The 22,887-nt window shown below is 47.2% G+C and overlaps 11 protein-coding genes across 12 annotated transcripts; 4 read left to right on the forward strand and 7 right to left on the reverse strand.

The window, feature by feature from the left end:
- Window positions 1-113: 113 nt before the first annotated feature.
- Window positions 114-1,556, reverse strand: DFL_008424 (uncharacterized protein; the record flags this gene model as incomplete). Its single annotated transcript, XM_067638155.1, has 1 exon — window positions 114-1,556. The coding sequence occupies one exon, from the start codon at window positions 1,554-1,556 to the stop codon at window positions 114-116; it is 1,443 nt and encodes a 480-aa protein (XP_067486072.1).
- A 932-nt stretch (window positions 1,557-2,488) lies between these two features.
- On the reverse strand, window positions 2,489-2,931 carry DFL_008425 (uncharacterized protein; the record flags this gene model as incomplete). The annotated part of the gene is made up of 2 exons (XM_067638156.1): window positions 2,489-2,679; window positions 2,751-2,931. The coding sequence occupies 2 exons, from the start codon at window positions 2,929-2,931 to the stop codon at window positions 2,489-2,491; spliced, it is 372 nt and encodes a 123-aa protein (XP_067486073.1).
- A 385-nt stretch (window positions 2,932-3,316) lies between these two features.
- On the forward strand, window positions 3,317-4,131 carry DFL_008426 (mitochondrial 54S ribosomal protein bL27m; the record flags this gene model as incomplete). The annotated part of the gene is made up of 2 exons (XM_067638157.1): window positions 3,317-3,539; window positions 3,611-4,131. The coding sequence occupies 2 exons, from the start codon at window positions 3,317-3,319 to the stop codon at window positions 4,129-4,131; spliced, it is 744 nt and encodes a 247-aa protein (XP_067486074.1).
- A 427-nt stretch (window positions 4,132-4,558) lies between these two features.
- Window positions 4,559-6,604, reverse strand: DFL_008427 (uncharacterized protein; the record flags this gene model as incomplete). Its single annotated transcript, XM_067638158.1, has 5 exons — window positions 4,559-4,730; window positions 4,787-4,895; window positions 4,960-5,826; window positions 5,888-6,536; window positions 6,602-6,604. The coding sequence occupies 5 exons, from the start codon at window positions 6,602-6,604 to the stop codon at window positions 4,559-4,561; spliced, it is 1,800 nt and encodes a 599-aa protein (XP_067486075.1).
- A 139-nt stretch (window positions 6,605-6,743) lies between these two features.
- On the reverse strand, window positions 6,744-7,507 carry DFL_008428 (uncharacterized protein; the record flags this gene model as incomplete). Its single annotated transcript, XM_067638159.1, has 3 exons — window positions 6,744-6,895; window positions 7,226-7,317; window positions 7,494-7,507. The coding sequence occupies 3 exons, from the start codon at window positions 7,505-7,507 to the stop codon at window positions 6,744-6,746; spliced, it is 258 nt and encodes an 85-aa protein (XP_067486076.1).
- A 2,285-nt stretch (window positions 7,508-9,792) lies between these two features.
- DFL_008429 (uncharacterized protein) lies at window positions 9,793-11,193 on the forward strand (the record flags this gene model as incomplete). Of its 2 annotated transcripts, XM_067638161.1 has the most annotated exons (2): window positions 9,793-10,378; window positions 10,429-10,466. In XM_067638161.1, the coding sequence occupies 2 exons, from the start codon at window positions 9,793-9,795 to the stop codon at window positions 10,464-10,466; spliced, it is 624 nt and encodes a 207-aa protein (XP_067486078.1). The 2 variants fall into 2 exon arrangements, with proteins under 2 accessions (XP_067486078.1, XP_067486077.1); XM_067638160.1 differs by having other exon boundaries at window positions 9,793-11,193.
- A 1,011-nt stretch (window positions 11,194-12,204) lies between these two features.
- DFL_008430 (uncharacterized protein) lies at window positions 12,205-13,101 on the forward strand (the record flags this gene model as incomplete). Its single annotated transcript, XM_067638163.1, has 1 exon — window positions 12,205-13,101. The coding sequence occupies one exon, from the start codon at window positions 12,205-12,207 to the stop codon at window positions 13,099-13,101; it is 897 nt and encodes a 298-aa protein (XP_067486079.1).
- Window positions 13,102-13,820: 719 nt separating this feature from the next.
- Window positions 13,821-16,623, forward strand: DFL_008431 (uncharacterized protein; the record flags this gene model as incomplete). Its single annotated transcript, XM_067638164.1, has 2 exons — window positions 13,821-16,463; window positions 16,522-16,623. The coding sequence occupies 2 exons, from the start codon at window positions 13,821-13,823 to the stop codon at window positions 16,621-16,623; spliced, it is 2,745 nt and encodes a 914-aa protein (XP_067486080.1).
- Window positions 16,624-17,755: 1,132 nt separating this feature from the next.
- DFL_008432 (uncharacterized protein) lies at window positions 17,756-18,569 on the reverse strand (the record flags this gene model as incomplete). The annotated part of the gene is made up of 2 exons (XM_067638165.1): window positions 17,756-18,477; window positions 18,527-18,569. 2 exons carry the CDS (start codon window positions 18,567-18,569, stop codon window positions 17,756-17,758), a joined length of 765 nt encoding a protein of 254 aa, XP_067486081.1.
- Window positions 18,570-19,154: 585 nt separating this feature from the next.
- DFL_008433 (uncharacterized protein) lies at window positions 19,155-20,204 on the reverse strand (the record flags this gene model as incomplete). The annotated part of the gene is made up of 1 exon (XM_067638166.1): window positions 19,155-20,204. The coding sequence occupies one exon, from the start codon at window positions 20,202-20,204 to the stop codon at window positions 19,155-19,157; it is 1,050 nt and encodes a 349-aa protein (XP_067486082.1).
- Window positions 20,205-20,966: 762 nt separating this feature from the next.
- Window positions 20,967-22,376, reverse strand: DFL_008434 (uncharacterized protein; the record flags this gene model as incomplete). The annotated part of the gene is made up of 1 exon (XM_067638167.1): window positions 20,967-22,376. One exon carries the CDS (start codon window positions 22,374-22,376, stop codon window positions 20,967-20,969), a length of 1,410 nt encoding a protein of 469 aa, XP_067486083.1.
- Window positions 22,377-22,887: the final 511 nt, after the last annotated feature.

The following is a 22,887-nucleotide window of genomic DNA, read 5'->3' on the forward strand; positions in this document are numbered from 1 at the left end:
GGCCTTGAACATTCATTTTTCCCAAAGTGACGCCAAAAACACCAGATCCAGATCGAAAGCTAGCATAAGAAAAAAACGCCAGCTAATAAAATAAACTAGAAGAAGCATAGACATCACTCTCTATTCCTTCCCGGAATCCATCTTCTAAGCGCCACTTCTCTGATTTTATACTTCCCAAGAACCTTCTTCAACCCGTCTGCTTCGCAGCCCCAGCCTTTCACTTCATCGGCCGTCGGAACATCGACGTACACTAGCACAACAGTCTTTTTGACCTGGCTGTTAACACGAGTGATACTATGCAGCCAATACCATTCTTTCCCAACGTTCTCCTCTCGACCTTCCCAGCGGCTGTAGCTGGGTATTATCAAAATTGCAAACTCGGCATGCGAGAACACGGGCCCGCGTTTATAGAGGAGATAATCGACGGAAAACTTCACGCCGGATTTGACAACCCAACCCAGCGATCGGAAGTGATGATAGACCACATAATTGATCAGAAAGGAGTTGTCAGGGTTGAGGCTTGTCAGAGAGACCGAAGATTCGGGAAGTGGTGGGAATGTTGAGTAGCGAAGGAATAGTTTGAAAATTTCTGGGAGGGGTAGTGGGTTTGTAGAATCTGCTGTGGTCACAGAGAGTATACCCAGAACGTAGACGAGGAAGAATGCTTCTGAGAGCATTAATTGAAGGTGTTCCTGGTTTTGAACGGTAACCTTCTTTTGAACCGGGATCTCTTTTGTTGAGGTATTGTTATCGAAACGGACGACCTTTGCAAGTTGGACAGGTGGTGATTTAGAGGTGGGCGGAACTGATACGGGTAGAGTCTCGGACCCGATATTTACCATCGCCGTTTTTGATTCAGCATCGGAAATATTGAGCTCGTCGGATGACGGCGGAGGTGTGGGCAGGCCTAACTCCTCTGTTGGAATACTTGGCTGAGTAGACTCCGTGACAGTCTCATCAAGTCCACTGATCTCTGCCTCAATCCCCACAACGACTTTGGAATCCGCAATGATAAGTTTCCCATTCGCTGCAGATCCATCCTCCTTACTCTTCGCCTCCGCTTCTTTAATCTTTTGCAATTCCTCCTTCTCCTTCCTCGCCCTCTCCTTCTTCATCTCCTTCCTCTGATCCCGTCTACGTCTGGTAATTTCCTCCGACGTCTCTCCAACTTGCGTATCACCTAACCGTCGCAGCTCCCTGTTAAGCCATGTAGGCTCGCTCCTACTCAAATTACCTTTACCCCAAAATCCCTTATTCCATAGATCCAATACCGCCGTAGGATCCCTAACTTCAACAGACATCGTAACTGGAGAAAATACACCAATGTATACGACCTTGTGTGATTGGACCGGAGGGAAAAAATAGAGATAGAGATGGTGTAATAGAGATAGCGGATTATGAGGTATCAGCGGTGGAGAGTGGTACAGCACGACCGGTAGAGGGTCTGCGTGGATGACATTGTAATTAGGCCGTTTCGGTTTCGCCGAATGTGGAGGTTTAGTCGACGGGGTTGCAGTAGCAGCCGTCGCTGAACCATTGGCCGATGTGTCGGCCATGGTTATTCACCGGAAAATATCGGATTGATATCCTAAGGTTCTAGAAAAGGCTTTAGAATCGGTTAGTCGGAGGCTCTCTTAATCCTGATATTGATTTAACAAAAAAAGCTTCCAATAAAGAATTTAGGATATGGAGATAAATTTTCCTTGCAATCAGATACCGTTGTAGTCTATCTTGTAAAAGATGTAAGTCAAGCCAGCATGGTACATGACGGAGAAACTCGCGTCAATAATCTAGGCATTGAGAAAAAGATTGTCATCATAGCAGGAAGGGATAGTAATGGTTGAAGAGCGATTGGAGGGTGAATCACAGTACGGTGGGTGGTGCGACAAACCTATAAGCAGACCATTGTGGCTGCAACCACACCGAAAAAACTTCGGTGAGACAATATGGCAGAAATGCTGATTCCGCTTTTATGAAGACGGAACGGAAGGCTGCGATATGACGTCTACAGCGATGAGGGATATCTTTCCTGTAGACGGCTGTGGTAGTGGTGGTGGTGGTTATAGTTAGTGGTTGCAGTGGGGATATTTGTGTGTGGGTTGGAGGAAAGAAAATTTTGGCGAGCCGCCATTGAAAGTTCTTGGATTACAATCACACTAACCTTCTACGGCGCTGCAAGGTATACCACATACCATACTCATCTCAACCACGATAGATATCTCAATTGTACTTCTTGAAAGTAGTTATTCGCAGCATCAGATCCTTTGTAACAAATAAATTACGACTTCTTGTTAAATGCTTTCTGCTAGGAGATATCAATATCGTACATGCAATAAAAAATATGCCTCCACAAAACTCCTCTTCCTTATGCACATTCAGGACTAGCCTTTTAGGTCCTACCTTCTATATTTTTTGTCCGAAGCATTCGAAACCCATATTACCAGCCCTTCTTGATTCTTATCGTATTCGAAAATCGCAGACCGAGAGTCTACAATAACCCCTTCCTCGCCAATTCAATCTTCTTCGCGACACTATTCGGTTTCCCAGTCTTGCTAACACAAATCGCAGAACCATCCGAAAGCTCGAACTTGACTTCATTATTTGGAAAGGCGCAGGGACAATGGGTTGCTCTATCGACACAAGATAGGGTTCCAGGGCAGAGATACTTGCTGCAGTGAGCTAGACGCGAAGTATAGAATTAGCAATGACCCGGTAAGACTTGACTAGCGATACAGCAACAGATATATTACCTTGAGCATACACCTGCTGGTACCATGAGCTATCAGACCCTACATCCTGCTGCCTCTGCTGGTGGTGTCCTTCGTGGCCGCCTTGGAATAGATGTTCGAAGAATCCACCACCGAATTGAGCAGCGACGAGGAGTGGCGCTATAAGAAGCAGTAGTATCGATAGAACTGGCGAACGAGCCATTCTTTGTATCTGTGTCTGAAATTGAACCGACTTCTCGTTTTTATACGTAACTTAAGGCCAAATAAGAAAAAAAATGGTGAGGCCGTGGATTCTGTCGCGGAATTGAGTATCTGGGATTTCGGTTTCTTATGTCGCAGAGAGATGGATCGCAAAGTGGTTAATCAGAGGATCTGAATATAACAGCGAAGCTTGAGGCCAGGTTATCGAAGACCTGTAGCCATTATTAGTGCCAAGAAATACCCACAACCCCGCGTATTCCCAGTCCCTCTGCGCCAAAGCTTGTGCACCACCAAAACTTTCGCTGTCGAACTTCAAAACGACAAAAACGACGACGACGACGACAAGACAATTGACAACCGTCAACTGTCATTTACCACTCTTCAAGATGCCGCCGTCGTCCGTCACACCCGTTGTGGCGCGGTCGATATCATCCCTCCGATACTCTCTAACCCCAAAGCCGTCGCCGTCTTCAATCCTCAATCCGACCTGTACTCGATACCAATCGCCCATTCTTACATTCATCAGATATGCCACTCACAAGACTTCCGGTGCTGCGAACGGTCCTGGAGATTCTGCCGGTAGAAGATTGGGTGCTAAGAAGGCTGGAGGTATGTTACGTTCGCCCTTTTCATTACCTATTCAATTCAATGGGATATGGCTGATGGTTTTATAACTACAGGTGAAAAGGTCCGTAAAGGCATGATTCTATTCCGTCAACGAGGAACACAATGGTACCCCGGAGAAAACGTGGGAATGGGCCGTGATCACACTCTCTACGCACTATGCCCCGGCTTCGTTCGACACTACCTCGATCCCAAACAACCAAAGCGAAAGTTCATCGGTGTAGCAGTCGAAAAAAACCAAAAGCTTCCAAAACCGCCCAATGCCGCGAGAACTAGATTGTTAGGTTTAGTTCAGGTTAAGATGTCACCGGAAGAAGTTGCACATCTGGAGAGAAAGGCCGCTGGAGAAGAAAATTTAGATTTTACGACGGTGGAGAAACGGCCCGGAAGCTACTTTGTTAAACCTTCGGGTTGGCGTATTGGAAAGTACATTGAGGAGAATCCTGTTTCGATACCGAAGAGGAATAAGATGAGGTGGAGACGGTTGACAAGGTCGTTTGAAAGGAAGGTTGAGGCTAGATTCAAGAGATTGGCGGGTAGGGCGGCTAAGGGATCTAAGAAGCAGAAGAGGAAGTAAAGGAAACTTCCGCCGCCGTGAGGGTGTTCGTGTATATATTGAATTTGTGAGGAATGATATCTGTATAAAGAACAATTTAAGGACATAATCGCAATTAACAGGGACTTGCGAAATTCGAATCTGACAGTTAGGAAACAAAGCCACCGAGCTAAATCAAGTAAGGGCAAATACATTGAATCAGAACAGAACCCCGCTAAAACAAAAAAAAAAAGGACGTTGACTGTCGTAATATAATATTGTTCATATTTGAGTCATTAGATTCGTTAGCAAAATAACAAAACTGGGTGCTAACTCTTGCGAGACGAAAAGCATATAAAAGAAAAGGCCAGTGGAAGGAAATGGAAGAATGTAGGAAGAATAGGAGAGAAACCCTCTTGAGGAAAAATAATCAATTGGAAGGAGTAGGCGTAAAAGAAAACTCGTATTATTATTCGTGATAATATGTTTCCTGATAGGCACTCTTCTTGCGACGGTGACGGCCTTGTGCTTCGTGAAATTCGTCTCCCTCGGCCCCGTGGGCAGCCAACATCGCGGCATCCCTCTCGTCCTCTCCATCCATATAATCTCGGCCCGGAGACGAACTCCGAAAATGATACGGTCTAATGTTATCAGCTTTGTGTCTATCATAATAACCTTCCTCACGACGAGGATATACCGATGTTGTATATGCGTGCGGGCTCTCTTCTTCCTCTGTGTGACGAGAATGGTCGGATTCCCGGCGACTCCATTGATTTCGGTGGCGCTTCGGGTAATCCCAATGCTCTCTATGAGCAGCATGAGACATACTTGGGCCATATATTTCGTTATCGTGATATGAATCCTCCATACCTGGAGCAACAGGCAGGTCCCTTCGAGGGTGCGTTGCACGGTCGTGTTCAGAATACCAATCGTTAGAATATTCATGTGCAGAATGTTCCTCCTCGTGATATTGAGCAAGTTCTCCTTGAGCGTCCCTCACATAGCCCTCATGGCCATATTTGTAGTGGCGGCCATGACCACGAGAGCGGTCCTTTCGGCGCTTTTGTACTTCCGCCGTTGGTTCTTCTTCTTCTTCTTCTTCTGTTTCCCCCATCGACGATGGCAGATTGTTCTGAAGACCGATCCCGGTTCCACGCCTTAACAGGTCCTTTTGATTTTCGTTTGTTTGCTCTAAAATGATGTCTTCCGGCTCAAGCTTCCATTCGCTGATGTATAAATCCTCTAGTTTGAGGCTCTCTGGAATAGAGGGTGGGCTTGGTGTTTCCATGCTTTCCTCACGTGTGTTATGTCTGCGTAGAGAGGCGTGGATGCATTCTTCATGAGGCGGAGGCGACATCATCCTCACATCTCCATATGATGGCGGCCGATGGAACTCCTGGCCGGTGTGACGCCTTGGCAATCCTGAATGCCCACGTTGACTCCGATGCGAAATGATCTGCTCTTCGGGTGATCGAGAACTGTGGAGTACCATCTGCATCTGACTGGAATCCTGCTGCTCGGGTTCATCTCCCCATCTAGGATCCTCGTCGTTGTCACTTTCTCCCCATCTAGGATCCTCGTCGTTGTCACTTTCTCCCTCACTTTGGTATTCGTCGTCCGCCGGGTCAACATGGATTTCACCACGGGGCCAAAATCGAAAGTACGAATGCTGAAGTCGGGGTCTCTCGTACTCTACAGCAATGCGAATCCTAAGATAACAACCGGAGGGCAGCGTAGCTAGATGGATCTTAAATCAGTATATACTAACCGGCAATAAATTACAGGAAGGGATACGAACCATTCACCGGCTGATATGGAGTAGGATCAAAATTTTCCGGAGAGTGGCCTCGGGGCACATCCGTCTTCAACCAATCTCCGTCACCCACAAGGCTCGGTACAACCCACCAATGGTTGAGAGATCTTAGCCCCACCATCCCCCAAAATATCCCAACGGGGACGTCGAAGAAGCAAAGGTCATGATGGGCATCTGGGTCTTCGTTCGGGTCGAGTAAATCTGTGCGGTGGAGTAAATACTGAATTGGGTTTGGGCAACCTCTACCAGGTCTCCAGATGGGGCGTCCGGTTGGAGCGTTTGCCCCAAACCTCATCAAGATATGATGCGGTACCCGGCCGGCGTAGTCTCGAGGCTGGCTGGCGCGGTCATCTGGATACCATTTGAGATAGGACCAAGGAGTGGCACCCTCCGCCGAGGACTGTTTACCCTTGTATCTAAAGACACTTCCATTTGATGTAGGCCGTACAACCATTTTCATGATCGTGGAAGAAACAAATCGTAGTTCAGGAAGGCTACGGAGATGCTCATTTTTGAGCGTTTTCACACGGTAGTCCCTGAACCACATGTTATGTCCTAATGGATATTTGCCTTCAGGATGGCTCCTGATATCTCCTTCGGCATCTATAAGATGCCATGATATCAAATAGTTATTCTATAATTTGTTAGCTAGTTCCACAAGGTCCAAGTTGTGCCGATACACAGAATAAGAAGCAATACCATTGTATAATGTCAATGAAACGGTGGTCCGACAGAGCGAGGATGAAATTAACCACAGAGCTGGTTACAAAGGAATATGATTCTGATGATGACCCGAGAAGGAAGATTGAACGGTTTCAAGGGCCGTTTTTATAGACTCGCATTAGGCTCGCATCACCCCACAACTTCGTCTACCCAAGTGCTCAATCCGAACGCCGACAAACTCGCTCTCCCAAATCTTCGGAGCAACAGCAGCTAGAGCAGAGCCGCATGAATTCGCGATTTCATTGGCTGTAACAAGGTACATGTCCTTTTCTGCAGAGTTGGTCCACATCAGTTAGTTTGTGACACCACCTAACAAGGTCAAAGAACCGACACTTTTCAGACGAGACAAGTACAACGTGCCGACAGCATGCAAATAAAGGCAAGCAATATCTGGGAATACGCAAGAAGTATTCTATCCGCTGTTCCACACCATTTTAAGCTCGCTCAAGGGACCCCGATGTTACCCGTTACAAGACACTTCGTCCCGTACAGCTGCAACTTTTCGGTGACGTTAATATCCCTGTAATGCAATCCCAGAAGGTGGCAGCCGATTCCATGCCAAAAAAAACACGACATCTCCGAAGTTGGGATAGTGCTCACGATATAGCTCGTGTACGGCAACATCTGTCTTCTTCTTATTTGTCGGGAGATTGCCACATGTGATCATTGTTAACCGTATGCCGACGTCAAAGCTGAGGGACCAAAAAGGATTAGCCAACGATAATCGATAAGGTGCGTTTTCAAAGTGGGGGACGGTGAGGGGCTACCCGTGCACTTGGAGCGAGGAAGTAGTGACAAAGTTCGCTCGAAAGGATAGCTGCATGCACAAGTGCTACCAGGCGCGAGTGCGAAGAAAAGAAAGGCGTACTTGCATATAGGCATGGGCCGGTACAGACGATTATGAAGTACACCCCGGAAACTCAAAGCTAGGGGACTACCCCGCTGGGCATAGATGATGCTTTGTTGCAGGATTGACATTTGTACTCTGCAAATATAACGGGAATTCGGCCCGATGACTCGAAAATGATCCCATTTCCACAGGTATTGCTTCCTTTCCAAGAGCTAGATTACCTGCAGTCTGTTGGCATATCCTTGCTTGGAATGTATCGGAATGTTGTTGTACCGGTTCTTGGTGAGGTATTGCTGTAAGGGTGTGTGCCATTCTAACGGAGCACCGAACAAACTAGGGGTTTCTAGCGGAACTCTTCGTGCGATAACGCCTTCGAGATAGGACAAGGTTTCGGGTACCCCATGATCCACATTCCTCTACCGATATGCTTCCACAGCCAGGGATTTGGATGTCTGTGCTGGTTTCGAGTGTCGGAGTGGAAAGTATACCCGGCGTGCATTTGGCCAGTATTCGCAAAAATGCAGAGCCTCATTCAACATGTTGGATAAAACACTTTAGTGTGTTTTGGCAAGTGTCGACAATGCTGGGATTGACACGCCCGACTCTCCTAAATATTGGCAGTTATCAGCCCGAAGTCCTTCTTTATAGAAAATGGAATTTCTTCAAATCCGTTTTATAGATCGGAGAATTACCTATTTATACGGCCCCATTGAGATTTGATCCTAGTTCGAATAAATACCGGCTTCTTCGTCTTCAAAAGAAAAAAATTTTGGGGGTTAGGCCAACACCCAAACTATGGGCTGAAAGTCGGGTAGGCATTAGGCGGCCTGACAGTCGTGGTGTCAAGTTGGCTTGAATGATGGTTCGTTCGCAGACTATTACGGCCTGGCGCCTTTGCATCGAAGGGAGAAGTCCACACTTAAATACTTTGGCAGACCACCTCAGCCAAAGTAGAAGATAGCCTAGCAGAAGAGGGGTAACAATAAATCCAAGTAAAGTTTATCCCTTTCCACGTCACACACAGCTTGTGTTTTTTTTCCTTTGTTTTTAAACCCACTTAAGTACTTAGGCTCTGTGTATTAATGGTTAGAGTAGCGCAGCTTTCGCGGTCGCGGAGGCTATTATTCAGGCGAACCTGGCCTGCATAAAAACGCAAAAAAGAGGCTTCAAGAACCTAGCAGAGCCAGGGATTCTCTTCACATCAGCTTAGGTCTTCGTCAATTGCAGCACTCGGGGGGATGTATTCCATTCATCCAACAGCCAATATGCATTTCGGAAACATGATAATAGCATCAATGGTGCAGCGCAGCGACATTCGTTTATGTTGCACAGTAATGAACAACCCGATTCGCGGAGACACGATCGTCGATTTTGGAGCTTCTTCATGTGGCCGAAACGCGAGCTGGTAGTTAGTTTCACAATCCCTACACCAATGTGCAGCATATGATAGCAGCCAAACGAGTAGCTACCTAGACACCGATGGGATCGCTCGCTCAGTGTCCGATGGCGGCCTAGCAGCTTTCATATTGGGGAGACTTCCTTTTTTGGCTGATGCATCGAGGCGGAAGGAGGGTTCAAATTTCATGGAGTGTCTGTGGGATCAATCCCGTGCTATCCATGCTCAGATAGTTCCATCTGAAAGAACCACCCCGCCTACGACGGTCTCGCATTTCGGACCTCGCCGGGGGCAAGATATATTTAGCTCCCAGAGTGACGCCGGTTTCATAGCATATTCGGGACTTGTTTGCATTAATCGCTCTGCATGTTGACTGGGATTTAATCCGATATCAGTCGATACGGTACAAATGCCGGACCATCAGGTTCCAGAAGACCTTGCATTGTTCCAGAAGCTTAATTTCGAATCCAGCATTATATGCGAACTCAGAATGGTTGCGTCAACTTTCACATCCCTGATCGATCAATATTAATGTTAGAATAAGATTTTGAGGTTCCCCAGACTCGAGATATATCTTGATGTCAAAATCATGCTTTTGCTCGGTTTGTAAAGCTAGAGATGACGAACTCACATGTAAGTTCAAACTGGCTACCGAGTAATGTTTGCGACAAAGCCGTCGTACTTTACAGAATATTCAAGTCTGCACGAAGGGTCGGTGTGGAGGATGACTGATTCGATATCCTGGAGTTGGACTGGCGCTAGCTTTGAGACCAGTCTGAGGTTGCATGGGAATGGTAAGAGGACTTGTGGTGGTTAATGTGTTGGTGCATGTAGAGCTAAACGAAGCTGTATGTCTACCACAAAAATTTCTGCGTCGATAAAGCCTTTTCTCTTTCCACCTAACATCCATCAACGTCCAATATGACCACAGACACTCCCAACCAAACCTTGCCCTTAGATGAGGCTAATAAGCATGAAATCGATACTTTGATTCTTGATACCGGTCCAATCATCAAAAACGTTTGCTCACCTCAGTCCCTTCTCGCCAAAGCCGGCACCCTCGTCACTCTTCCATCAGTCATTTCTGAAGTTCGCGATACAGTTACTCGTTCTCGCTTCGAAACACTCTGGGCACCATTTTTACAATATCGTTCACCAAAACCGGAGAGCATAAAATATGTTTCTCAGTTTGCGAAGAAAACAGGCGACTACGGCGTTCTTGGCGCAACGGACTTGCAGGTGTTGGCATTGACATATGAGATCGAATGTGAGAAGATTGGTGGTGTCGAAGAATTTGAGAAACAGTTGAAAAAGAAAGAAGAAGAGAAAAATACCAATAAGAAGGAAGGTGCACAGAAGGGCAAACATCGAGGTGGCAGTGGGAGGGCATCGAATGGTGGCCAAACCGTGGGCCAAACCCAAGGCGAGACTGGAGGAGTACAAGGGGACGACGAAGAGGGATGGACGACGATACCGACATCTCGGAAGAATAAGAAACCAACTGGCCGTGCGCCCAGAAAAAAGACGCCAAAGGCAGCTGTTATCACGGAGCCCCAGCCTGCTACTGTCACAGAGCCTCGGCCTGCTCTAGCTGAAGAGGTCCCAGAAGAACCTATTGTCACTCAATCCTTGGAAGCCCTATCCATAGAATCGCAACCTGAACCAGAAACTGTCGAAGAAATAGAGCCAGAGATTGCGAGTGAATCTGAAGATGGCTGGATTACTCCGGACAACCTTGCTGTTCACCTTATTGCCGACGGCACCGTCTCAAACCCCACCAAAACGACGACTCAAATCATGGCAGCCTGCTGTACTACCGACTTTGCAATGCAGAATGTTCTCTTACAGCTTCATATCCATCTTTTCTCTCCAAAAACGATGAGCAGGATTACGTCGGTTAAATCGCATATTCTTCGCTGTCACGCTTGCTTCAAAGTTTCAAGAGAAATGTCACGGCAATTCTGCCCGTCGTGTGGCCAGCCTGCATTAACTAAAGTCACTTGTTCAACTAACGCTCAGGGAGTCTTTCAAATTCATCTGAAAAAGAACTGGCAGTGGAATAACAGAGGGAATGTTTACAGCATGGTCAAACCACAACATGGAACGGCAAGCATGAAGGGTGTGCGTGAGAATATTGTCCTTTCTGAAGACCAAAAGGAGTACGAGAAAGCTCTCAAGGATAGCAAAAGATTCAAGGAAAGAGACTTGATGGATATGGATTACCTGCCAGGCCTGCTTACTGGTGAGCGGCTTGGGCATGGTGGAAACCCCAAGGTCGGAGCAGGAAAGAATGTCAATGCTTCGAAGAGACGGGGGAAGTAAGGATTGGCCTTAATCTAGGTACCTCTATCTGGTACACCTCACAACATATATAAATTTAATGATGATACGATAGATACCCTCGAGTAAATAAAAGTTCTTGGTTTTGAAGGTCATGTGCATTATATACCTCTAGTATTTTAGATATTGAATGTGAACATGTGAAGAAAGCAGAAATGCACTTCCAATGAACAAAAAAATCTCCTCGAACGCCGTTATGTGCCATCGTGAATTGAAATGTCGAGAAGTAAAAAAGAAGCAGAAGAAAACGTCACCACCAAAAATCCGCTGTTCCAGCATATCCCTAAAGCATGGTGCTCCTACCGGAAACCAGCGAGTATCGTACATTGAATTGACCGTAAACCTCCTTAGCCGAAAGGTCCAGACTAGCCAAAAGGGTATTACATCGACTTCCAGTTTTCTATTAAACAAATCCGTTAGCATCGGTCTTCTGTAACCGTTGAGGTAGGGTGTATGAAGTCGTACCTTGCTGTGTCAACAGCATACCGAAACGTTTCTTCAGAGTCACACGGTGTCTACATTGGTCTTCCTATCAGCCACAGATCCAATAAATACTAGTTGTTTGACGTCGTTGATACCTTGAGTATTTGTCATCTGGCGAAAACCTTGCTGGGTGAGCGCTCTTGGTGACTTCTCCGTGCGAAACCTTCCTTAACGTATAGACGCGGTTGCCTTTCGAGTCGAGAGTGTACATCAGATGCATTTTGACGGTGGTTATGAATGTGAAGCCGTAAATATGGCGATGAAGGTGTACGTTATTAGATACGTGGGGTTCGAGATGGTGGTGACGTCGTGGTTGTGATGATGATCAATTGAAGCTATCAATGGAAATAAATTTTTTTTTGGCGGCGCAAATCACTGAACCCAAGGTCACGTGATCTTAATTCCGGCAACCACCAACCACGCTTTGGGAAGCAAGCAAGCAAGCATCTCTCTCTTCTCATCGCCATCGACCCACAACCATCCCTCTCTCAACCCCTAGTACGAACAGCTATGACGACTGGCACAACTTCATCCATTTCTCCACCGGACGAGCAGAATGGCTCTGAGGCCCCTAAATCACCTTCCAAACCGCTGGCTCGAACTCGATCTCCGACACCGCCCGTAGACGAGCCGTCACGAAAGAGACGGCGGCCCGAATCACCATCTCCCGAAGAACCACGTGGCCAAAATGTAGAAACTACTTCTGATACTTTAGAATCTAATGAAATTGATTCGAAAGTAAAAGATTCTGTTCTACCGACTGCTGAACAATCGTCAGGGGATGCCTCTAACGAGGACTCGGCCAAGGATCCAGTATCGGGCCAGGAAAATGAAGAAGAAGAGGCAGAAGAGGGCGAGCTTCCTCCTCTGCCACCTGGCCCGCCGCCGGAAGAACCACCATCGGATGGCTGGGAAGCTATTTGGGAACCAAATGTTGGACAGTATTACTTCTACAACCACCAGACTGGCGAAACGACGTGGACAAACCCTCGTGTCCCTCCAACAGAGGCCGAATCGGCCCCGGATGCAGAACCAAAAAGAACTACTCCCTATACAGGTTACGATCCTGCCATCCACGGCGACTATGATCCAACAGCTTCATATGCTCAACAACCAGAGAGAACCCCATCACCATCAATAGATCCATATGTCGCTCATGCTGCGTTTAATCGATTCACGGGCAAATTTCAAAACGGTCCTGGTGCCGAACAATACACCGACGAAAGCAGAGCTAAACGACAGATGGAGATCTATTTTGATGTCGATGCTGCAGCCAATTGCCATGATGGTAGAAGTTTGAAGGCAGAGCGGCAGGCGAAGAAGCTTACGAAGAAAGAAGTCAAGGCTTTCAGGGAGAAAACTAGATTGAAAAAGGAGGAGAAGAAGCGAGCATGGCTGAGAGATTGAATGATGTTCCTATTGTATTGCTTATTTCTGACTAACATCGACCCTGATATTGAAGATTGTGCGACTACGGCGATAGAACGATTGGGATGGAGTTTCTTTTCTTCTTTTTTTGTTTTTGTCGGAGATGTATCATTACTGCGATCGACGATTCTAGTTTCGCCATTCTTCCGTACCCCAAATCGAGGAAGCTAAAAGCTCTGGCAGGGCAAGCTGTCTCATGGTTTCTTCCATTCTTCCATTGTTTTGCATATACCGAGGCGTTTTTATATAGGATTCCGCTGGCTAGCATCGTGCATCGCTTGCACACACTTCATTCACGTTTTAATTGCTCCTTGTCGTTCCTTTTACTATACTATTAATATACATGTACAGTACGATATAAACCCTTTCCTATTATGTCTTCTCTCTCCACCTTCCCATCTGTCTTTTCTCCCGCTTCTGTCCCTGCGATGCCACGGCGGCCTAATCTCGAGGCCCGGCCACGATTCAAGGCAGTCAGTCGTCTGTGTGTTGGCAAACATCTGTGGATACAAGTGTGCTTAGCTGGCTGGAATGCTCTTGCAACCAACGTTCCATCCTTCACTTCATCCACTCCATTCCCTCTCATCGGTCATCGCGACATCATCTGGAACCCGATTTCGAGCTTCTGCTATCTTCGCTAGAATTGTTTCGGGTGCTACTGCTTACCACCATTCTTTCCAACAACGGGATCCGCGGCAATGGATGACCTTGCTGGTCTTAACTGGACTTCGTCCGCTAACCCTGCCACAAAGCAGTCCCCGTTCTCTGCCACGCCATCACTTGCACCTGGAAACTACACATCGTTCCGTTCGTCGCCTTCCCTTACACCTCAATCTACGACCCCAAGCAGGCCGGCATCTACTAAACCACTTACAGGTGGGAACCTCCGGGATGACAGTACTCGAACGTCGCCGCCTGTCGCAGGTGGCACCAACGGCATGGATAGCTTCTCATCTTTGGTCAGCTTTGGAGCTAAAAAATCTGGCAATACGGGGAGCATGAGCTTGTTGGAGCAACAGAAGAAGCTGCAGGAGGATCGATTAAAGGCAGACCATTTAAAGCAGCAGAAATTAGATCAACAGTTCAGTGGGTTGGATTCTCTTGGGTCCTTAGGCGGTGGTGTCCAAGGGCGGTCTGGTACTTCAACTCCAGCACGGATTGACCCTGAGGAAGCCGACCTGCTTGCTGGATTCTCAGCAGATACCAAGGTCAACAGGGCTAGCCATTTCCCTCCTCCTTCTGCTACACCACCAGCACAGACACCTTCACCGATGCCCAGCAAGCTTACTCCTAGTCCTCAACCTTACCGAAGCCAGCTAAACAATTCTACCGCCCTACCGATCAATGATGACGATCCTTTCAATCTAAATAGCTTTAGTAGTAATCTACCCTCTCAACGACCCCAGGCGCCTACCACCAACGATGACGACGATATCCTTGGGTTGTTGGGTAAGCCTGTATCAGAGGTTAGACGAAAATCGCCGTCGCCCCCTCCAACGCCGACACGCCCTTCGCGACGACCTGAAAATGTCGAGGAATTGCACAGTGTCGCTCGCACACCACCTCCTGGCAAAGACCCTCGAGATCCAGCGATAGCTGAACTGACAGACATGGGATTTTCGGTCGAAGATGCGAAACGAGCACTGGCACAAACCGATACGGGCCTTGATGTGCGTGGTGCAATCGACTATTTGTTGAACGAAGCGCATGGGAAACCAAAACTGAAGAACCAAGGCCCTAATCATAGAAGAATGGATGAAAATGAATTCACAGGTTCTAATCGACGACAGGCCCGAGAAAAGACGGGGAATTCGCGACCGGCGTGGCAGGGTCAGGGAGAAATGCAAGATGTCGCGGCTTTTGCACAGGAACTTGGTGGGAATATACTGAAATCTGCAGGGAGTCTATGGGCAACTAGCAAGAAGAAGGTTACACAGGCAATAAATGATTTCCAAGATGATAATCCTAATGACGGTACACCTAAATGGATGAGGGATGCTCAAAGGGAACAGCAAAGGGGCGGCGCCAGCAGCAGAAGGCAGGAGCCACCTCAAACAGATGAGGCCATGATGCTCGATATGGGAGATCCGAGGAAAGGGAAACCATCTACTCGTCTACATAGAGAACGTATGCCAATGTCTAAGGAAGAAGAGGAATTTGCTGAAGAGCAGCGTCGAAGACAGCAAGCACGGGAAGAGCGGGAAAGGCGGCTCGAATCCGAGCAGAAAACCGGTCCTCCGGTCGATACCAGAAGGTCCAGAATCACTCGGGAAGCTACAGAAAGCGAACAGGTGTACATTAGCCCTGCCCGACGGCGCAAGCCTGCGGCTGCACCAGCACCCCCGCCAAAACCACAGGTTGCCGAAGGAGATCTATTGTTCGGCAGATCGACGTCGCTGCCTACATCCTCTCAGCCTCCGCAAAATTCATCGCCATCTCGCTCAAGCAATCCATTTTCTCAGCCAAAGCCGAATCCAACGCCTCAGTCCAAGCCGACTCCGGCTCAGGCCCCTCATGCCAACCGGCAGATCCCATCACTATCCCAAGTAGCACTCGCGAACTCCACAAACTCGAGGACTGCTGGCACAGAAGCTTTCAAGCGTGGGGACTACCCATCAGCTCTAACTCATTATAATTCATCCTTGTCGCCCATTCCGCCGTCCCACCCCCTTTACTACCTAATTCTTACGAATCGCGCCATTGTGCATATTAAGCTCGGAGATTCGAAAGCGGCGCTCGAAGATTGTGATGCTGCTATCACGGGTATAGGCAGCGGTAAGGGAGTTGGAGAGACATTTGATATGGGAGACGGAACGACAAAAGATCTTAAGGAAACCTGGGGTAAAGCTGTCACTCGAAAGGCTGAAGCACTCGAGCATTTGGAAAGATGGTCAGATGCAGCTGCTGTCTGGGGTCTTGCTCTTGAGAATGGGGTTGGTGGAGCCTCTGCCAGCGCCGGAAAAGCAAGATGTGAAAAGGCTCTTGCTCCAAAGGCTCCTCCTAAACCCCGAGCAGCGCCGACGAAGAAACCACCACCGAGGCCTCAGCCATCGAAACCGGTTGCTGCACAGATTACACAAGCCGTAAAGCGTCTAAAAGACGCTAATGAAGCTGCAGAACGAGCGGATGCTGAGAAATTGGCACTTCACGATTCTGTAGAAGCGCGATTGTTGGCGTGGAAAGGTGGTAAAGAAACGAACCTGCGTGCTCTGATTGCAAGTCTGGATACCGTGCTATGGGAAGGCAGTGGGTGGAAGAAAGTGGGAATGCATGAGCTTGTGATGCCTAATAAGGTCAAAATTTCATATATGAAGGGTATTGCTAAAGTACACCCGGACAAGGTCAGAGCTTCTCATTAGGCTTTCTTTATATCGAATTATGCTAACTCCCTCGATATAGATCTCACAAGATGCCACAGTGGAGCAGACCATGCTTGCTGCAGCGGTATTTAGTACGCTCAACGAAGCGTGGGATGAATTTAAGAAGCAAAATAATCTATGATTCTAATTTAAGGTAAGGACGATTCGGTGGAATTGTTTCATTGTCGCATTCTAGCAGAGTTTACCCGAGCCTGGTTGTATATAGCTAGGGGGCGTATCTAAGAAAGCGATTGTTAGGGCATCCAATGGATGGAGGTTAGGTACGATGTACTTTATCTCGTACCCAGACCTGGTTGCACGAGACAACGAAATAATAGAAAAAGCTGATCAATTTCAGAACATTCGATATAGCACTGCACGTGCATAGCACCTACTTTTTTTACATGCTCCTAGTCGAGCACAAGTTCTTAAAGTTTTGCTCTAAGAGGCCAGTCGGTCTATTTGGCATAATAGGATTGGTTATACATTGCACAACAACTGTCGCCATACTCTATGACTTCTAGTTTAGTTGCATCGCCATAGGTACAGCTTAAGTATAAGTATCTGCCAAGAAGAACTAATTAGGTTTTCATCAGGAGTTCGCCTATATCGCTGTTCAAGGTATGAAACAATTCTCCACTTCTTGTGCTTGATAGTAGCTTGAACGGCTGTTCCTTCTGGTCCCTTTATATTCGGATCGGCGCCATGCTCCAAGGGCCACTTGAGCCCTTCTAGATTGTCTGTCACTGCTGCCATTTGGAGCGCATTTCCATTTTTTCCGCCGATGGTATGAATCGATGCCCCACGACTATGTAGCAGTTGTATCGTCCGAACACTATTTTGGCCAGCTAACAAATGTTTTCTCTCACACGTCCGGAGCTTCGTAAAAACCTCTTGGCGCAAGCGGCTCGCAGTAGCTTGAATGACGCTACCATACTGAGGGGATGAAAGATCTAGCTTGGCTCCGTGCTTTAGTAGAATGACAATTCGTTGGCGGTCATAGTAGTAAGCTGCTACACGGAGGGTGGCTCCAAATTTTCTACCGATTGCATTTACATTCGCTCCAGAAGCCGTCAATGACTCAGCTAGTGAGTGTTCATATCTGGCTGCGCATGCTGCTTGGAGCGGGCTATCATACTCATCGTCACCTTTGCCATTCGGATTAGCTCCAGCCTTTAACAACCCCAGTGCAAAATTCGGATTCCCATTTTTCAACGTGGATACCAGAACGGATGGGTGGCCTTCGACCTCCCTTGGATTTGAAACTTTCTCCATCAGCAACTTAAATATAGCTTTCCGGTTGTTTGAAAGGTTTGGGTCGCCCACGTCGTTATTAGAAACTGCAGCATGGAGCGGGCATCTATGCTCGCTCCTGACAAAGTCTGCGTCGGCTTAATGTCCAGGGAGAACTTGCAAAGTTCCAAACTAGCGCAGTATGCAGATTGCTGGAGTGCTGAGTCTAATGCCTTCTCCCGATGTTCCGATGGTACTCTTTTCAACAAATGGAGTAACATCTTCTCACCTCCTTGGACGACCTTCCGGAATGCGTACCCGTCCAAGTTCATAATATCTGCCCCGTTGTCTAATAGGAAGTCCACAAGCTCAAAGTTTCCATTTGGTGCGGCATTTGCGACATGTATACGAACATCTTCATCAACCCGGGAATCCTCAATTGACACAATGCGGGGAAATTTACCACTGAGTGCCTTTTCGATGTCAAGTTCTCGTCGGCTCGTCATTAGCAAGTTGACCTTCGATTCTAGTTTGTCAACAAAGACTCGAAAGAAACTCGATCGTTCTTGTTTTGGGCACTCGTCGATTGCATCCACGATGGCGAAAACTTTGCTGTTGAAGACGAGAGCCATAAAAACTTCGGACAATTCTTCATTTGCCGGTTTCTGGAGTCCGAGATGCTTTTCATAAAGAGTAGCTGCAACTTCGGGGACATCAGGGTTGATCGCAATAATCTGGTAGATTGCAGACCGAAGAAACCCGCCTAGTGCTTGTTTCTTTGTGTCTAAGAAGTCAAAATAGTAGTAAACTACCTTTGAACTCAGTTTCTTCGTATGTTCGATGATTGTCGAGCATCTAGATCACTGATGATGTTATTCGCTCTCTCTAAAGCGGGTACACTCCAGAGACTTCTGTATTTTTCGATATACTGGGATGCGAACTTGAGAGCGAGAGGTATTGTATGCCGACGAGCGGTTTTGATAGTCTCGGTTTCAAGCGGGGCAAATGTAATATTAGGTTAATTTGAAGTATCTCAGCCTTATATTCGACTGCAAGGCTACTGAAATTCGGTTCTATGAGCCAACATTGTAATATACATCACTGATGCAGGGTGTGACCATGAGGTCTGCCTCCTCACTGCACCTGGACTTGGAGGCGCCTTGGTCTCGCCACTTGCATTTTGTCTATGCACTTTTGGTCTTATCGGTGTAATATATCTTTCAATTGAGCCATCTACCTAAGCTTAGAGACATTAGCGGAACGACCCAGCCGTCAACACGGCGAACGGGTTTGCATTTTGGGGCACCTATTTCAGTAGATACTTAAATAAATAGCTAGGCTTGTATATTGACGAAAAGTGACATTGTTAATCTAGAAAAAATGCATGAATCCTACGGAACTGCATATTTCAACATATAAGAGCGCAACCCAAGAAATCCTCTACTCCAAGCCCGCCGCAGCAAGTGCATCCCCATCGTCCAATCTGCTTAAGTAATGCACAATACCACCCGCGGCACTAACACCTGATGCCATAGCAGTGGTTACATGTGTCATCTGAACCCCACTATCCCCGGCTGCAAAGAGGCCAGGGATGTTTGTGCCTTGGAATGGTGCAATAACCTTGACTGCATCTCCGTGTGGTGTTTTTTCCGTTTCCACTCCTAAGTCTTGGATTATATCCTGGCCGTTTAGTTCGGTTCGAGGCTTGTGCACGATGAATCCGAAGTGTACCTTTTCTTCTTGTCCATTTTCGTCTTTGAGCCGCACGTTTACTCCTTCTAGAGGCTCGGAGTCCTCTAGTGCAACAATTTTGCGCTGGTCGATTTTAACACCACGAGCCATAACGGCCTTCAACTGTCTTACAACAGATGGCTCGAAGTTTGCTGTTTCGAGGTTGAAAGGGCCGTCTGTTAGAATAGTGACTTTCGTTGATCCATCTTCGGCCCTCTCTTTGTCCATCCCAAGGGACATGCTAGCCATCATAGCTGGGACCATCCCGTTTCCGATTGGCGCTGCTAGCACAACCTTCTTGGTATTTCTCCTCTCCCACCCGTCGCAAAATAGACACTGATAGATATTCCGCGGCCAGTTCTCCTTATACCCCTCAATCTGCGGGAAAATATCCTTGACACCCATAGCCAGCACCAAAGTTTTCCCTAACCAACTCTGACCGCTCTTACTCCTAACCAAAAACCCCTTGTGGCCATTCCACTGCGGTAGTTCCTCTTGTTTTGCAGATACGACTTCATCTTCGGCATAAGACGTCGTTCCGTAACGATCTATTTGTTGACGAGCTTTGGCCCATATCTCTTGAGGGTGGGTATGGTCATGTCCGAGGACGGCATGTGATGCTTCTATACCGTCATTGCGGAAAACTTTGTGACTGATTACCAGACAGGTACGGGATTGACGGCAGAGGCCGAGTGCGGTGCTTAAACCACCTGGGCCGCCGCCGATTATGATTGTATCGAAGAGGGTTTTTGACGCCATGGTGGTGGGCGAGTTTGTGGTATTTATATGATTTATCGGTGGCGTACGGATGGTTTTCGGGGCGATTTTGATATTCAATGCTGTAGATCGGGGGTTACACTCTACGAGAGCTGTATTTATAGGGTAAGATAGTACCTATGTAGAGGATGTTTGTCGATATGGATCTTGCTGGCATTGGAACTTAATTTCCGAAGAAGTCTCCGAGGTGACAAATCCGGCTTATGGTAGTGGATACTGCTTACAAACACTTGCATCGGTAGTAAAGAGTCTATAGGTGTCTAGAATGGGGTGTAGACGTAGTATTTCGAAGAACGTTGGGGGAACTAGTCAGGAAGATGTGGGTTTTGTGACTCAAACATCCGAAGTGCGAAGGGGTGCCGAAGTTTCTGGATATTAGAGCTTTGAGTTTCGTGATATTAGAGTTGCAGTACTAACACTAGAGCCCACGTAAGAGGGTCACAGCTAAAGCGATAGGAATCCAGAGAGATGCACAATTATTATTATCATGGGCCTATAGACTGGGAATGGTATAAAGGAATAGATGTCGTAGCTAGCTAGCTGCCGAATGAATCTGTGCTTCGGCTAGACCCGTTATATCCACAGCATCGGTATTGCATTCATAATAATCAGCTCATACCAAGGACGGCGTTCGCAATTCGCGACACCGGCTGCGTATAACTTGGTAGTTTCTTAGACTTTCATGCCGATTTTGAGGTCTTGGTTGAGGGGTTTTAATTGCCAGGGTACTGCTGAGGACAAGGTTTACTCGACTTCTATCGGATCTTCCTTTGTTCCCGCTGTCCCACTTCCACCTTCGAGCTCTTCAATCCTTCCCTCTAACCAAGCGATTATTGGTCTCCATCCCACAGATATATCCCTATTGACGATTTCACCACAATAAATCCTCATTCTGTTGCACCACTCTAATTCCCATTGCTCTTTCGAGAGCTTCCCAATGTTCCCATCCCTCCCAGCAAGCGCTTCTTTCAACTTAGCTTGATCGATGGGGCATAAATAGAACGGCTGTCGTGTATCTTCCAGGATACTCGTGGTACCCTGCATCACACACGCATAATATGTGCAATGATCGAGTCCAAAACAATGAAGCAGCTCGTGGGATGCTGTTTTACATATTCGAGACAACCAGATACTTCTTTGGTACTCGTGATGCTTAACCACAGAGTTTTCTGATATGTGCGCTGCGATAGCTCTATACATCGGTGTATTCTCTGGAGAGTGGCCGGTTACTTTCGGGTCTTTGGTGATTTTCGTTTTCTGTTTTTCCCTAGACGGCTCCTCTGATCCCTGACACATCCGTTGAACGAACTCCGCACAATGGCTACCAGGCCAATCGTGCCCTTTGCCGCCGAATTCATCACAACCGACTCCGGCCAACTGTTCTGAGAAAGGATGATACCTTGCCGAACTTACAACGCATACTCTACTCCCACCAAAGGCCCGACCAATACAAAAATCATCTTCATCGCTTTCGTATAAATCATGATGTGTAAAAACAATCAATGTGTACGCATCCCCAGGTAGAATCTCGATTGCGAAGTCGAGAATATCAAGTAAGCTCAACTGATGGGTGTAACATGAAGATTCTGGTCCATCTGGGGAAGGTCTGGTACGGAGTTGAACGGCACTACGCGAAGAAGAAGTTGATAGAGCTAGGAATTTAGACTTTGAAGACCATTTTGAGATTGCGGTTATTGATGGGTATTCCACTAGCTCTAACGGATGGAAAAATGTCGAGAGATAATTTACTACGTCTTCCCATTCGGGACTTGGGGTTCCGCAAACTTGGGATTTTGTTTCCGGGTCGATTGGGATTGCCCAACGTTGGAAGTCGGGAGCATCCGAGGAGCGAACGGGGAGGTTCAGATAATAGATTTTGTTACGGATTGAAGTTATTGGATTCCGCTCTTTGAGACGTTTCCAGCTTAGGAGGGATTGTGGTGGGTATTTTGGGTCAATAGAGAGGTCGTCATTGGGGAGAACGAGAGGTGCTGGGAAAGTTGTGGGTTGGGGAATGGAAGCAGTTATCTTGCGGGCGGTTGTGGTGGCCTTGGAAAGAACTGAGGGGGCCGGGTGTGTGTAACCTGCTTCCGCGGCGTGGGGAGAGGTTGAGAGGTGGAGTTTTGTGTGTTGGCAACTTGTTTTGGGTGGCATTGTTGGATTTTGTGTGTTGTTTCGTAATGTCACACAAGAATTGGGCTAGCCGGGTCTGGATGGAGATTCGGTTCCAGCCTACCGAATCTTAACCGAAGTCTGGGATACTTTTTTTTTTTTTTTTTGGAAAATAATAGAATCGCAGAATTAGTGTAGAAGCTATTATGAATTCGGAGATTGTTAGAGATCCGAGGTTTCGAAATATCAAGGCAACGATGAATTGTGAAGTCCAGCAGTTTCGCCCAACGTATAATAAAGGTTAACTCCGATAGTAGAAGAGTGAGAAGTTGCTACAGAAAACCGAGATTAAACTGAAATAAACTCCAGGAACAGATATCAGCCATTGGTATGAGGTCAGAATGAGGCTTATATCCACGGACAGACCCATCATCATATCACTGCCTGCAGCAACAGCTGGACTGGGATCCTTTGCTAGCGCCTAGTTCAGATCGATAAGTCGTGTTGTGAGGCGCAACACACAACGTGGTTACATATGCGACCCAAAGCGGAC

The sequence above is a fragment of the Arthrobotrys flagrans genome, assembly GCF_004000055.1.
Source record: "Arthrobotrys flagrans strain CBS H-5679 chromosome Unknown unitig_1, whole genome shotgun sequence".
Taxonomy (NCBI): Eukaryota; Fungi; Ascomycota; class Orbiliomycetes; order Orbiliales; family Orbiliaceae; genus Arthrobotrys; species Arthrobotrys flagrans.